Source organism: Molothrus aeneus, chromosome 4, assembly GCF_037042795.1.
Source record: "Molothrus aeneus isolate 106 chromosome 4, BPBGC_Maene_1.0, whole genome shotgun sequence".
Classification (NCBI taxonomy): domain Eukaryota; kingdom Metazoa; phylum Chordata; class Aves; order Passeriformes; family Icteridae; genus Molothrus; species Molothrus aeneus.
In genome coordinates, this window is record NC_089649.1 from 45,812,013 (window position 1) to 45,828,051 (window position 16,039).

A 16,039-nucleotide genomic window follows, 5' to 3' on the forward strand; every position below is an offset into this window, starting at 1 on the left:
TCAGCACTAGCCTGAGCATCTTGCTCACTCTTGGCACTGGTGATCATCACTTGCTGGATCTGACAGCAGGAGGAACGGCAGACTTTGGGTAGCCACTGTGGTAAGCCAGACCTTGTTGTGCTTCAGGGATGGCTGGACTAAATTGCCCAAGTGCCTTAACAGATCTGGAGTCTGTGTACTTTTGACTGTCATAGAATGTAGTTGCTTTCATTATCTACAGGCATAAATAACAACTGGGACCGAGGTCTGCAGCTGTGTTATAAGTAAAATACCTTGCTAAGCACAATATTAGGATTTTAATTGCTAAATATTACCCTATTGCTGAGTTCTGTTTCGTGGTGTGGCACTGTGCGTGTATTTAAGGCACAGGAAAAGTCTGGAGGCAGTCACACCTCTGCAGCCGGGAACTATTCAGAAAATTCAGTGACCAGTCGGCGGGTGCCGAGGCAGAGGGGTGTCCATCTGTCCATCCCCAGAGCCACCGACGGCTTCTCCACACGCCAGCTCGACGGGATTTCCTCCCACGATGGGCTAGCTGGGGGCAGATCAGCCAGTGGGTCGCACTGACCCGCTGTAAATCACGCCTGTGCTCCCCGGCACACGGGGCTGGGACAGTGTGCGAGCCCCGCTCCTCGGCCGCCCCCGCCTCGGCGCTCGGAGCACCCGCGGCGGCGCAGCGAGGGAGCGCTACCGCCGCGCCAGCCGCCGCCGCTCCTGCCGGGCTCCGGGCACGAAAACGTGGGGGGATTTGTTAAGGAGGGGGGTTAACAAAGGGCCTGGAGCCTGGCCAGCGCCTCGCCTCTGTGCCGAGCAGGGACTCCCCCGCGCCGGGGCGGAGCGGGCTGAGTCACCCGCGGAGCGGGGCAGCCCTCCCGAGCCGGGCTGCGGAGCCCCACGTGTCGGGGGATTTAAAGAGTTGGGGCAGGGAGCGAGGGCATGCCCAGCAGAGCGGCTGGCAGAGCGGAGCTCGGCGGACATGGGACACCTGTGCCACCAGCAGCGCCCCGCGGGCACCCCCGAGCGCAGCCCGAGGAACGGAGGAGACCCGGGCGCGGCGCTGCCCGGGGCCCCGCTGCTCCTCCTCTTCGTCCTCCTCGCTTCCTCGATTTCTGCTTGCAAAGGTGAGGATGGTCTCGCTCGCAATCCTGCCCATCGTGGCGGAGCAGGGTGCCCGCAGCCGGCCAGCCTTGCGGGCTCGGCTGGGCACGGCTCCGGGGCTGGTCTGGGGGCTCCTTCCCGTATCCCGGCAGGATTACTCTGTCCTGGCAAAACACTCCAGCAACTTGGGGAATAGGCTTTGGTTAAAAGAGATTTCATTTTAAGTGTCATTTACTCTGATTTAAAAAGGTAAGAAAAGACATGAAACAACATGTGTCACAAAGTTGCAGGACAGATTAGGATCCTCTGGCAGCCATTCCAACCTGTAGCAGTATTGATCAGGTGAGGAATCCCGAATGTTGCTATTTTAGTAGCAGGGGGCTCCTGTGAAACATCTCGCGGACTGTTTAACAAACCAGGCTCTCTTTTTGACTCTATTTTCCCACCTCAGACAGATTAGCTGCTTACACCTTGTAAAGTAACGTTACAAAATGCTGTGCAAGGACTATTTATATTTTATTTGTATTTTATTTGTGTGATTTGCTCTACTTGTGATGGGGTTTTTCTGCTTTGTTTTGTTTTTTTAATACCAATAACCAAAGAAATCTAATGGTAGCATACTTAATATGTTAAAAATAAGTTCTGAAGATGTGGAAGAGGGGAGGGAAGGAAGAGGAGCACAATGGAGGGCAGTGGCACACAGTATTTCATCACTGTTCTTACACAAATGATTGCCAGGAGCTTGTTTAGGGATGCAGTAGAGGGAAGAGAAGATATAAGACGTGAGTCCCAGGCTGTGCATATGGCATTCTACTGCCTTGAAAGAAGTTGCATTTCTTAAAGAGGGCAGAATTGAAGGATAGGAGAGCAAATGTGCTGTGGATGATGTTGATTTTGTAGAATGATTTCCACCTCCATGTTCCCTTTAAATAGGACTCTTTAATAGCACATGCTTCTTTCTTACTCCCTCTCCCTCTCTTCTCTCTCTCCTCTCTTTCTCTCTCTTGCCTTCTTTTTTTTTTTTTCCCCCTTCCCCCTATGGTTATTGTGTATATTACAAAAAAACCTTACCATTTCACTGTGTGTGCTGTTGTGGAAATGAATGAAGTCCTGTAGGTACTGCAGCCCTTTTCTGGATGGGGTGATGAAGGAACACTGCTCAGCTCTTGGAGGAACACAGTCCTAGGTGCACAAAACAGATAGGATTGCTCCTGAATGAAACTTTTCTGAATATGTAGAGAAGGGTAAAGGAAAGTGAGGAGTGGGAAACAATTTCTCTTCTCTGTCCAGAAGTTTATGCTACAGGCCAAAAATAAAGGAGAAAGTTATGATATTCAGGCTCTCCTGCTTGTTGCACTAAGGTTTACTAATGCATGCAAACAAATTTCTTTAGGTCTCCCTGAAAAGCCTTGGGAACCAGTCAATGGCAGAAGCAGTGTTCAGAGATAGGCAGGCAGTGCTTTGATGGGGAAGGTGTTCTAATTTGAAATGTTGCCCTGTTCCACTCTTTTAACTAGGATACTAATCCCAGGTGACACCCCAGTTTGAATACACTAATTTAAGAGCAGAAGACAACATAAGACAACTGTAGCAGCTTTAATTTATTTGGCATTTTTCTTTGAAATGAAACAAAAAATTGGGAATCAGTTTCCTTGTAATGTGAACAATTCAAACATATTTTTAAAATCCCACTTCTATAGTGTGAAATTAAGAGCCTCTCTAACTCTTTTTGGGGTAAAGAAAGCATCCATATTAATTAGTCACCTTAAGTCGGTGCCAGTACAAAAATGTGGTTTTGAAATCCATCCCGTTCCATTAATGCCTGGAAATAACTACTATTGTGATTATTGTTATTAGGAGAAAATGTAAAACAATTAACATGATGGCATGTATTCCCTGCTCCACTGGACATTCTATCCAGGTCTAGAGGTCCAGCACCAGTTTCCCTCCCATGGGAGTTACAGAACATCCCCTCACTGACACCATTGTGTGGTGTCTGACGTACTCACAATTTGGTGATGCTCATTTCTGCTATTTACAGAGACTCTAACAATGCACTGCTATCAGAAATACACTGCCAGGTAAAATAACAATGTGGTTGGTAAGAGGGATATTCTGGACATTGAGCTGGAAAGGATGCTGGGACAGTGACTTCCATGCCTGCAGCATGGGTGGGTAGAGACAGAGAAAGGAGCTCCCCCAAGTTAAGCACAGCTTCACTGCATAATTATGCAATAAAGAACACATTTAATCTACCGAGGGACAAGCTGGACAAGCTTTTCCACATCCCATATGCAAGACAGAGGAAACAAATCCAGTTACAGAGGTACTGTCTATCACCTTGTCACAACAACATGTTCGTATCATGGGCACTATTTATACGCAATCTTACATTACGTAGTGCATGTTCAATTCTGCAGCTGTAGCATGCAAGAAGGCAAGAAGTGGAGTCCAGATGCTCAACTCACAGTGCATGCACTGGAGGTGAGCAGAGCTCTCAGAAAACTTGAGGTTGTAGGAACTGGACTGTGATTTTCTGAGCAGGTCTCAGTGAGACCTAAGTAACTTCCACACTGTTTATTGCTCAGACATGTGAGTGTCCATATCTGCTGCGAACTTGTGATAAAGCATCCTGCTGTGTTGCTGAAAGAGAGCAGGGAAAATCTACCAGACAAACCACAGAGCACCCAGGGTCACAGACTTCCTTGGACCAAGCAGCTCTTGGCCTCTGCAGTTAATAGTTGTGCTAGGTATGTCTGACATGGGACACTTACACAAATGACCTTTGCTAGGGTACAGCATTGCTAAGCACAGTTTGTGCTTCCAGGTGCACCAATGCCATCCCAAGCACTCGAGTCAGATGAGGATCTGCAGCTGTTGAGAGAGGTAAGCATCATCTGCCATGTGGTATTCTCCCATTTCTTCTGTGCCCATCCTTGCTACAGTCCCACCTCACTATCCAGGGTTTCTCTTGCACAGAGTTCATCTGTGTTTTCTTCCAGTACGTCTTTCTGTATGTCTCCTATACTGGCATCAGCAAAGAGGTGAAATATCTAATTTTCCAGGTAATCTGAACAGTTGCTTCAGGAGGATGTTGGGACTAAGTGCTGAGATGTCATTCTGAGAAGATATTGTCTTGTCTCAATGGAGAGCCATGTTTGAGAACTGTCAATGACCAGGCAGACACTGTTCCCGGAAACATCACAGTGTTCCTCACATCTGGTAGATTTATAGTCTATATAGTAGTTTTATAGGCTGTACATGATACTCAGGAATTGTTTTAACTCATCCAGTCTTGCTTCTTGCATCCTCTGCTCTGCACACAAGGCTGGGACACTGTTCAATCCTATCCTAGCCTCTCAATTTACTAGTTAAAGGACAGTGTACTGTGTCAATTAGCCCCTCTAACATTGGGCTACTGATTGGTATCATAACTTCCACCCTCACCTCTGAAATGAACGTTTGTTTTGACTCTGGAGTGTGACGCATGTGTTAGCACAGGCTCTTCCCTGCCCTTTGGAACAGATGGAGTGGCAGGGCATAACATGTGGAGAGGGTTTGTCCTGCAACTTGCATGCCCTGGTGTTGCTGCAACTGTCAACTATTGTGTTGACATTTAATTTAGTAGCTTTTGATAACATTGGAAAATAAGTGACTCATCACAGGGGCAGATGCAGAGAGTAAATTTCTTCTGACTGAGACAATTACAGGAGACATTCTGCTTACTGTCATCTCCCCACAGTTCATATTGGACATAAATTGGACATTGACTCAAAACTTAACCTATTCTAGACTGGCACTTGAATGAGCCCTAGCGATGTTGTTCACCTGGGAAAAAATGGTCTCTTGGGAAGTAAGAACCTGACAGCTATAAGGAATTTTTGAAAATTAGTTATTTACATTCTGGATTTAAAAAGCTGCTTTATACATTTCTGCATGTCTTGATAAGATGTGCTAGCTGTAAGATTTGTCCTTGTGGTGCCTGGAAACCAAGACAAAGGTCCTGTTGATTTCAATGAAGAAAACAGTGTGCATAAGATACTAAATATTGTAAAATTTTGTAATAGAAGCAATATAAAAGTGATCATTAGAACTTGAATTATGCTGGACTGGAAAGGGTCTAAAGAAAGAGAATTAGATATATATTTATATATATATATAAAATAGATAAAAATATATATTAATAGATATATAATAAATATATATAATATATTATATATAAATATAGAATATATAAATATATAATATATATTTATATAATACCCTAAATCAACCTAATTACTCACTCATACTAGATCACTGGGGTTTCATGAAGTGCAAGTAAGTAATAATTCTTCCCTCTTTGCTACTTTGCTAGTGGATCATTCAGAAGAGACCCTGCTTTTAAATAAACCAAGTATGTTCCAGGAATGGCTCTGAGTTTATAAATATGAGAACTTTGTCACTATGTATTTTGCTTCATTACTTGTCTCTTACTTCCTTTTGTTTCTTTATGTTAATTAACCAACCCCAAGCAACTTGCAATCTTCTACCCTCAGGCCACATTTCTGAGACAAGAGAGAAAATTTTGGAGAAGAAGCATGAAATATAGAAACTATTAATGTTTTAAAAATGAATTAACAGAAATGGTGGCTTTTCCTCAGCCCTTGCTTTGTCTGCAAAGGTTTTAGCTGAAAGATACCCTTGTGTTGAACACAAAGCAGCCTCTGGCTTGTTCTGCTACTGAACTGTGGTAGTTCTCTGTGTCAAGTAAATAAACGAGTAAAACCCAAGCACAAACAACCCCCAAAAGGAAATAGCCCTTTCTTTAACATAAGCTTCCAAAATTACTTCAGCTTGATTTTATCTCATTCATTGCTGACTTCTTCCTCTACACTTTCTTTCTCTGTACTCTGAAAGTAGTGAAGCTGAGCTAACACACTCAAACACGTGCAAGATGAAGGAAAAAGAGAACAGAGAGGATGTGTTACCAACAAAACCTATTTGAAAAGGGAATCCTGTGAGCTATTAGTTTTTCCACTATATCTGCTAATGCTTTTTCATAGATTGTCTCTGGAGAAATGAATCATCTCTTGTTCTGAAGTGCTCAGATAAGCACTATTTTTTTTTAATTTCTTTTTTCCTTTAATGTTTTCTTTGCTAATGCATGGTACTTAGGGCTTTTTCTCTATAAAAAATTTGCAAGAACAATTGCATTGCCTGTTCTATCAAAAATAACCCCAAAACCACTATGTTTTTGAAAGCCTGTGAACAACATGAATGGCAAAATTTTTTTATTTTGTCTAACACTAACAAATATTACATGGAAAAAAATAGCATATACTGATTGAGATTACCAGGATACAACTTTGAAGTTACTTAATAAAATTGTAAGTTTCTTTTTGCCATCATTATTAAACTGTGCAACTTCATTTGCAGTGCTGGAGACTTTTCCTTACAGAATACTCCAAGCTTTCAGTGCTGGTAATATTATTTCTCTGACCTCAAATACCTTTTATTCCATTTCTTATTCCTTCTCAATTAATAATTCCAGTAAAAATTAATCAGTATTACATTATTCTTTCATCTTGGAAAAGAGACAGAAGGAGGATGTAATTAATACAAGGTTATGAACCGTAGGGAGAGGATGGAAGATGGATGATGGAGATCATGACAGCATGGAATAAAGACAGCTTTGAAAAGACTAGTAAAGACAAACAGTAGTGGTGCTTCACACAGTGTTTAGGAAACTTCTGGCACAAATTGAGTGGTGTGCATAAGATGTGCCAGCACGTATCATAATCACTCAAGGGATGCATGCGTCATACACCTGTAGGGATGCAGTAATCCAATGGAAGAGTTGTGTTTGAGGATTGATCCTTGAATCCCTTGCCTTAGTTTTGTTATTTTCTTCACAGTTTTGTATAATTCAAAGATATTGCAGAAGAGATTCAAATTCATAGTTCATGCCCCAGATGCTTACAATTATAACTTAAAATTTGACTTAGTCTGAGAAGTTTGCAGTTAGGAGGAGTATGTGCTGGGTACAGAATAAGAGTCACAGATACGTATGTTTGTTCAGATCATACAAATATAAGTTTGTTGCTGTTGTTGTTTTCTTTTTTTTTTAATATGATTAAGGCCCTTTCCCCCTTTAAATGCAAGGTACTTAATGAATGTACCTTGCATTGTAATGAATGGACCTATAAGGATGTCTAACAGTAGGCAAGCTTGCCATGTCATTAGCTGCACTTACCCTTTTCTGAAAATATGCATATTTCACTCGTCTTTATTACTCTGACTTCCTAAAAACACTGTGTGAACTCTTACAGATAGACGATGCATGTTCTGCTTACCTGTCCACAGATTCTCAGCCTCAGGTGAGTCAGACAGAGGTAACTCTACTATTTGGATACTGTTTGTTATATGTAGTAGAATTGGAAGTGTGATACCTGAGTTCCTGTTTTCATTGCATTAGGTATCCAGTACACTGGAAGAACTTTGTTTTTTGATCATGGGATTTCTCCAGAAACCACAGGTAACCCACACAAAAGGCTGCTTAGCATTTTTGAAGCCTGATCTCTTACTGTGCCATTGTCTACAATGAATTCTGAGGACCCAGTATGCAAAGTGTCATTCAGCACTGGAAGTACTTCTATCAGTTTTTACTCTGAAATGCCATGTGCCAGAATGTAACACCTTGTAAAGACAACAGGGATACATCAATGTTTGGAAAATTATCTCCAGGTTGAGTACAAAATGTTATGTGTTTTTATTGCTCTAGACTAGAAAAACTATGAATTCTCAACAGACAAAGAAATTTACTTAGGAGAGTAAATCTCCTAAGTAAAAGGGATGAACAAGGGAACATCTGCTAAACACATCTAACTCTTCTAGGGCAGAGTAATCCATGCTCTCTACAGAGTCTGAAATTATTAGTTAGATTGATAAGCAAGGCATACAATACATCTGCCAAGGAAGAAGGATATTTCAACCCAGTGCTGAAAAGATTATGTATTTAATCAAAATTATCAATTGTTCTTTTTATTTTAATGAATAAAAGCCTTTCTACCAACCATTTTTCCCACAGGGTTTAGATGAGAAAGACAACACCAAAAGGGTAAGATGCCTATATATGTCCTACAATCACACTAAAAAAGGCAAGAAAATCTTAAAACTCTTGCCCTGCTTTGTAGTAAAACCCCACTTTTAATTTTTTTTGAACAGTTCTTATTTCATTACTCTAAGACTCATGACTCGGGGAACTCAGACATCATGGTAAGTGGCATAGCACCTCCTTATGAGTGAGTACATGTGTGACTTGTATACAAAACCAAGGCAACATTCCTTTTTATAGTAGTCTCTTCAACAGTACAGCAAACTCAGGACTGGGAGTTGCATGTTTACAGTACAGAAGGGGTTTTAATAATATGGGAGAGGATGATCAGTACTGTAGAGTTGTGGAAAAAAAAATCTAACAAACTCACCTGAACATTCATGGAAACTCAACTGAATCTTAATCTTGCAGTTTCAAATTTTAAGAATGAGAACAAATACTTTTTTTGGGTATTGGAACATAGCACATGCAGAGATACAATGTGGACTTACAGGACCTGAGAACATGACCATAACTATTAGATACTCTTGAAAGCATTTTTATTAATTTTTAATTAAAGTGTCTTAATTCATTTGCGCATATCATAAATATGTAGAGCCAAAATAGTATTTAAGTCTCACTTGGACTTTGGATTATATTTTGAATGAAAAGTATAGTTTAAACCATGGCCAAGAATTGTTGCTCTAAAAGTATTCTCATAAACCAACAAGCCAAGTACGTGATCCATTCTCGCTTTTGAAATGCAAACATACTCTGTTATCTGTGTGCATCTATGCACCACAGGATTTTGAGAGACTTAAACATATTCATATTTTCTTGTTTCTTAACAATTATTCTTACATGCAAATGTCCATTTTTGCCTTGTTCTTTACATTTCTTCAGAAATATGTGGTGTGTTTCCTAGAAAGTGACATTGCTCATATTGGTGTCAATGTTTTCATGCTACAGCTGCTTTGGAGGCTTTAATGGCAATTAAGGCACAGTGAAATGAGCTATTTCTGCTGCTGGTCCTGCTTAAAAGGTTACTGCATTCCACTGCACCACCATCCTGAGTACCATTGCTGCTGCTCCCAGAGATTACTGCTCTCTCACTTTTGGTTTAGCTGTTCAGATGACAATTCTCTAGCCATTCTCAGAGATACTTTCTTAGGTGAGATCCATCATTCTCATCTTTATAAGCTCTCTCCACTGGCTGCACGACAGAGCCCAAGTGGACAGCTGGGATGTTCATTAACTACTTCAATCACAGCAGATTCCTACTTTTTTTAGGTATTATGATCCCATATTGCTTACCTTAGGCAGATAGCACAAAATTGGCTACAAATAAGCAAGTTCTTTTTACCTGTTAAGTACAATAACACTTTGGTAACTCTGGTTATAGTTCTCTTAATTGCATTACTTTTCCAAGCAGTATTGCAGCAAAAATGCATTGTTTTTTAAATTACATTTATATGAGTTGAAGTTTTAAATTGGTTAATGGAACATAGGTTTTTTACACTTTATTTCTTCCTGTGGATGTCTCTCCAAAATCCCACATAGCTGGGTTTTTCCAGAGTGAGTACTTAGGCTGCACACAATGCCACTGTGCATAATTAATTGTCTGCAAGCTTAAAGTCTTGTTGAACACAAGGAATTTCATGACCAGAGCTTAGATAGAGTGACCAGTGCCATGGTTACAAATGTCCCTTGAAAATGGATTTCTACTGTGCACTGTTCTTCAGCAAAAAATCAATTTTTTTTGGTTGCCATTTATTTTGAAGTAAAATTAACTTCTCAGTACAACAGAGGTTGAAGCTGCGAACTTCTATAGTAGAAAATTGTAGACGTGTTAGTAGGAATACTGTATGGAAATATTCTCAGTACCATTCATAGAGACTGAACAAAGTTTGAATAATTCCAGGAGTCTGTAAATGGTTCTGAACTTTCAATTAGCAAAGGTGAGGATACACAGCTTTGCCCTCCATCACTCTATGTAGTGTAAATATAAATGTTGATTTCTGTTTGTTGTCAAGTCAAAATGTTTTAAAAAAATAAGTTTTTCAATTAATCAGTTTCTCAGTCTTTAGTCCTTTATTGGTGCATGTTTGGTCCATGAGTCAATACTGCAGAAAGAGACTTTTTGTGCATCATAAGGGCCAAATTCCACTGTTGCTCATGTCTATGTGTTCGTGTCCTCTCAGTCATCTGTCCTGCATCCTTTACTGCAACTCGTTCCTCAGCTAAATGAGAGAAGACTGAAGAGATACAAACTGGACGTATGTAAACTGAAACTCTGCATGCTTATGTTCTTACACTTTGTGATTCATTATCTGTTCCAAAAATGCCCTTGTAGACCTTTCTGCTTATATATTTTGGTTGGTCTACCCAAATCTTGATGTCACAGAACGTGCTTCAGGAAGGGTTATCTTGCTGTTATCTTTTTTCTTCCTCATATTAGGAAGAAAAACAGAACCTGCTGTACATAAACACATCCACCTCTCTCCCTGACTAGATAAGCAATTGAAAAGGTGGATGAGTGAAGGAGGAAACATGGTCTATTAAATTCATTCTTTCTCCCCAATTTGAAACAGCGCCAGATTTTTTCACAGCTTTGATTCCTCTTGAGCCACAGCCTGCCTGATAGAATATGATCTAAGAAAGAAGAGTCAAGCATTATTTTGGCTAGTCAATATAGGAGACTGAGCAAAATACCTTCTAGAGGGCAGGCATTAAAATAAAACTCTAAGTAATCATACGTCTTCATGAATACATATTTTTCTGTGTACATATATATATGCAGGTTTGTGAATAAACTTGCATATTTATTATGGCAGGTTTGGTTTTTTTTTTAACATCTCCAAACCCTTAGAAGTTTAGAAGGCAAGTGTTACAAAAATGACAGATTGTTAGCTTCAGCTGTTTACTAATACCAAACTTCTGACATGAACTCAAACAAGAACATGTAATCTTTAAGGAGGGTCTGGTTGTAAGAGGAAAATGACATTAACATAAATCACAATTTCTCACTAGTAATTTTACTCTTTCTGTTCTGGATGAATTTCTTAGTCTTGCAACAGCTGCCTATTTTGTTCCTGTTTTCAGTTTTTTTCACACAGTGAATAGAAAAAGTAGAAAATATTACATATGAATACCATAAGACTCAAATGGCAATGTACAGAAAAATTTTTATCCTTTTGAAATATAAAAAATTATAGTAGTGATCAGATTATAAATCCAAAATGGTTGTTTCAAATGCAGATAATGCTAGAATGAGAAGAATAATAGAAATAAAAATCATACAGATGTTTCATGTGCAGTAAGAAACTGAATACAATGCTATATGTGATGAATTGAAGTCAGAATTAAAATTAAGACTCAAAAATTATGTATAGTTTAAACTCCACTTCCTTTGAAAACTTCCCTGGATTGAATCTACTTCTGTAGTTTGGAAATGATGGGAGTCATCCTGTTTTACCCAATTCTCACAGCATTAGCAGAGAGCAGGTGTGATTCCTTTCTATGACACTTCACCTTATGATATTTACCCAAGAGATCACAGCAACGCAGTTTTCAGTTGAGAAATACTCCCATTGCTAAATAAAAGCCATCTTCATTTTAACGTTCTGGTAAGCATAACACTAAAATTATTTGGTTACTTAAGTTTACTGTCTCCCCACCTGCAGGACAGACACATCACTTCTCTCTGATGCCAACAGAAGGAAATAAAACACTGTGATTAAGCTTATGTGTTCTCTAATCATGAAGGTCTCATTAAAGCAACTGGATACCTTCTGCTTTGTACTTGTTACATTTAAATAGAATGTCTACTTTCTTCATTATTTGTAAGCCTCCTTGCTATGTGGATCACTGGGCAGATGTTTCACCCTGTGTGCAGCATGGACAGGATGGACTATCACAAGTACTGCTTTTTGGGAGTTAATGTGAGAGGTGTGGTTATGGCACATCTTTGGGAACAGTCTGGGGTCTCACTCCTGGGAGAAGCCCAAGCATTTCTGATATTTAAACTTTGTATTTTTGTCCTCCTGCAAGATGCAAAAAGCAACTCTATCTGTAGAGCTGCTGTCATGAAGACACTCTTGTCATGCCTGGGTAGTGAACCCTGGAAAATCAGAGGCAAAGGCTGTTCCTCAATTCAGTTCCTCATTGCTGTACCATTCAGAAGCAATCTGAGCTGATCTAAAACTTCAGGTGGAATTTGGCTCCATTCATACATTCTCTTCCATTTCTACATGACACCATAAACTGTGTTACTGACATGGGGAAATACACATAAAGCATTTAAAGAGTAAAACTGTATGTAGTACTGAAGAAATATTATATATATATATATATATATATATATATATATATATATATATATATATATAAACAACCTCTCTGTATGTATTAATTTACACCTGTAGCTATAATTTAAAATACTTTTTTCTTCAGGAAGAACTTCAAGGACCTGGAATGATTCAAAGCAGAGGCTACTTCTTCTACAGGGTATGGTTTGTTTATTTTTTTTTTTATTTTTGTTTTGTAGTGAGAGTTAAAAAAAACTGTGATTAAGGATTAAGTTAGACCATTCCACCCTATAGGACATCTCCATGTCTGCTCCTGACATTTCCTTGTATTATAATAAAGGCATTGTAGGAATTTTTTCAAAATCATATTCCTAGGTTTGTGTATACATGATACCATTCTATGCCTTAAGAAGTCATTGGTTATTTTGTATCTATTTGTCAGACAAAGTTCTAGAAAATATGGCATCTTGGAAAATCTTCATAAAGCATTGTTCAGCAGGGTGTGTTTGCACATGACATGAATATGATTCCACGCTTACACGCTATGCTAGGTCTGACCTTGCCATTTTCCTTCTGTTTTGACCAGTAAGGTCAAAAGAAATTAGATACAGAAATTCTCATGAGACTGAATCTACTGTGTTCATCTTTTGCACCATAGAGCCTTTTTACTTCACTTTAGCAAAATTGAGAAGGTGGCAAGTCAGACTTTCTGGCATTTCTACTTAAAAAAGAAAGTGGCTGATGGCTTTAAATAAAAGTGTGGCTAGGGTTGTACTCAATGATCCTAAAGGCCTTTTTGCAAACTAAATTATTCTATAATTCAAATGAAAAGACCAGAGATTTGTATAGTTACATTTCTTATATATCAGGCTTGGATCCTTAGAGTTGTTATGACAGGCCAAAGTTATGGGTAATATTAATATTGGTGCATTCTTGCTTCCAGAGTAAAAGACAAATCCTTATTAAGCCCAGGAAGAAATTTTTATCAGCTTTAGTAGAGGTTGTATCAAGTCCCTCACTAGTGCAAAATATTTCTGAAAAACACTACAGTGAAAATAGAAGAAGTCCTTGCCTACATCAAATAATACAGTCTAAAAAGAAAATCATTGAGAGTGACATGTATTTGTTTGTTAATAGCAACAAGCACTTATAATGAAATAATTACAACAATCAGAAAACACATTTTAAGAAAGTGCAAAAAGAATAAGGGTTAATGATCTCTTGAAGTGACCTCTTATGGCTTTCTCCCCCTTATAAAATCATACAAGATAGAAAATTCATTCCTCAATCGATATGCAGTAAATTTTAGTGTATAATTCTCCTCCAGAGGAAGATACAGATCAAGCCATAACTTATCTTAGGTCTATCTTTGATAATAATCACAATGACACTACTGAGAAATTCACTTATTTCTATACACACCAAGTTGTTTGGGGCTTTGTTACTAAATTCTCTCAGTTTTACAGAATATATAACTTACTGAATATTTGTCTTTCAGCCACGTAATGGAAGGAGATCAGTGGGTTTTCGCTAAGGAGGTATTTATTTAATGCTTTTGATCATGATCTACATGTAAATTAGTTCATTTTTATCCAAATAGACCACAATATTTTTGTTGAGAAGTTGTCTCAGAAAGCCTTTAGCTGTGTAATCAGCTTAGATTTCCACCCACAAACTTTTCCTAGATGTGTTAAATACACTTGGATGTGTTAATTACACTTATCTTCAAAGTGAACAGAAGCTGCAGGTATTCAGTTCCCAGAACAAAGAGCACAGAGGTGTTTCAGGCAGCAAGAAATGGAAAATATCCCACATTTGTAAACAATTTGGAAATACTAATGATGACAAGTGAATCTAAGAAAGAACTGAGTCAACTACCTGTCAAAAGAGTGCTGAGAAGTAAACTGACATCCTGAAGATAATTCCCTAATCTCACAAAGATAAAAAACTCATACTGAAACTGAGTGCAAACTTCAGGATTTAATTTCAATGCCTGCAACTATTTGGAGAGATGTAAAAATGTAGACCAATACTATGTATTTTCTAATGTATTTTATTCTGCCATCATTTTTAAGTGTTATATCAACAGCTAATGCTGTATCTTATTTTTCAGGATTATAGATTCCTGACTTAGAACTAAAACTGCAAGAATGCTGAGTACATGGACATACTGTTTTCCTTACAATAATTATTCATTATTAATGTACAATTAGAAATCACTTGAATGTAAATATTCTTAAACCAGATTCTGTTAAGAAGGTCTTTACTATCTTGATTATATTAAAAGCATATTAAAATGATTTGTTTCCTAGTGTTATGATGTTTACAACCACATGTAATTCAACTGTAAAAGAGCCAGTGTTTGCACACAACAGACATTGCCTCTAACAACCCTGTTAAGGAAACTTTCCCTTCTAAATAAAGGCCCTCAGCCAGACAGTGTTTTAATGAGAATGTTTGCAATCAAGACTACTGTGTTTGTTCCAGAATATGTTGTGACTTGTGTGGTTACCATCTGAAAAAAAAAAAAAAAGAGAATCCCTTTTCCCTTAATAAAAGGAACCTAAACAAGTTGCACGTTTTGAAGAAATATTGTGACTTTATTTCAACTAAAATATAATGGCATGCTTTTTTAGCTATTAAGAACGCAGATGCACTATGGTTCTCATTTAGAAGACTTAATTGCAACTGGGATCACAATTCACTTGAAAACCCAAGTGCTTTTGATGGAGACTGAAACAAACTCTACTCAGAAGTACAAGGTAGCCTTACAGTCTTCCCACTTTATCTCTCCAAGTTTATTTTCACACCAAAATTGTGTTAAATTATGTTGTTGAGGTTGTAATTATACTGAAAGTAACTAATCACTCAGAACTGGATGATCTTTAAGTCCCTTCCAACCCAAACCATTCTGTGCTTCTATGACTCAGTTTAGAAGTGGGCTAAAGTTTTAACACTGTATTGGCTGGTCATGGTTTGAATTGGCCTCAGTATTACTGCTGCTTCTGCACTGAGCAATAAAACTTCAGAAGGTAGTTGGAAAAATATGGCCTCAGAGGAAGCCAAATTGAGAAGACCTTTTCCTCTTCTTGCCCACTTGTTTTTGCTCTGCATTTTAATAATTAACACTTGTTATAACAAAATTTGTTCAATATTCATGGTTTAATTTTAATGATTTTCACTTAATTATTTCAAAAAGGATCCTGAATTAAACATACAATGCAGATAGTGACAAGTGCTATGACATCTAACATGTACAGATAACTAACTTAAATAATTTCATAAAGAAGCCAGTCGGTGTAAGGAAGATTACCATTCTGAATTATTAGTAGCAATCCACCCCTGTATTTCTGTATTTTCCTGTATAGTTACAATTAAATAAAGTCCTTTTTGTTCCCTCTCTCTTACCCAGAGTTATGACAAATTTAACTACTTTCTCAAATAAATGCATATTTTTCTTTCATTAGTTCTACATTACATCTGCTTATTACTTTTCATACATTTAAAATGTTTGGTGACTCTGGAGAACAAAAGGTGGACTTTTGTTTGTTTGTTTGTT

The 16,039-nt window shown here is 38.4% G+C and overlaps 1 protein-coding gene across 4 annotated transcripts; it reads left to right on the forward strand.

Moving 5' to 3' along the window:
- The first annotated feature begins 707 nt into the window (after positions 1–707).
- NMU (neuromedin U) lies at positions 708–14,943 on the forward strand. Of its 4 annotated transcripts, XM_066549094.1 has the most exons (10): positions 716–1,121; positions 3,926–3,984; positions 7,410–7,457; positions 7,556–7,615; positions 8,168–8,197; positions 8,305–8,355; positions 10,375–10,449; positions 12,626–12,679; positions 13,979–14,018; positions 14,594–14,943. In XM_066549094.1, the coding sequence occupies exons 1-9, from the start codon at positions 977–979 to the stop codon at positions 14,012–14,014; spliced, it is 558 nt and encodes a 185-aa protein (XP_066405191.1). In that variant the 5' UTR covers positions 716–976; the 3' UTR covers positions 14,015–14,018; positions 14,594–14,943. The 4 variants fall into 4 exon arrangements, with proteins under 4 accessions (XP_066405194.1, XP_066405192.1, XP_066405193.1 ...); XM_066549095.1 differs by lacking the exon at positions 8,168–8,197 and having other exon boundaries at positions 711–1,121; XM_066549096.1 differs by lacking the exon at positions 10,375–10,449 and having other exon boundaries at positions 714–1,121.
- Positions 14,944–16,039: the final 1,096 nt, after the last annotated feature.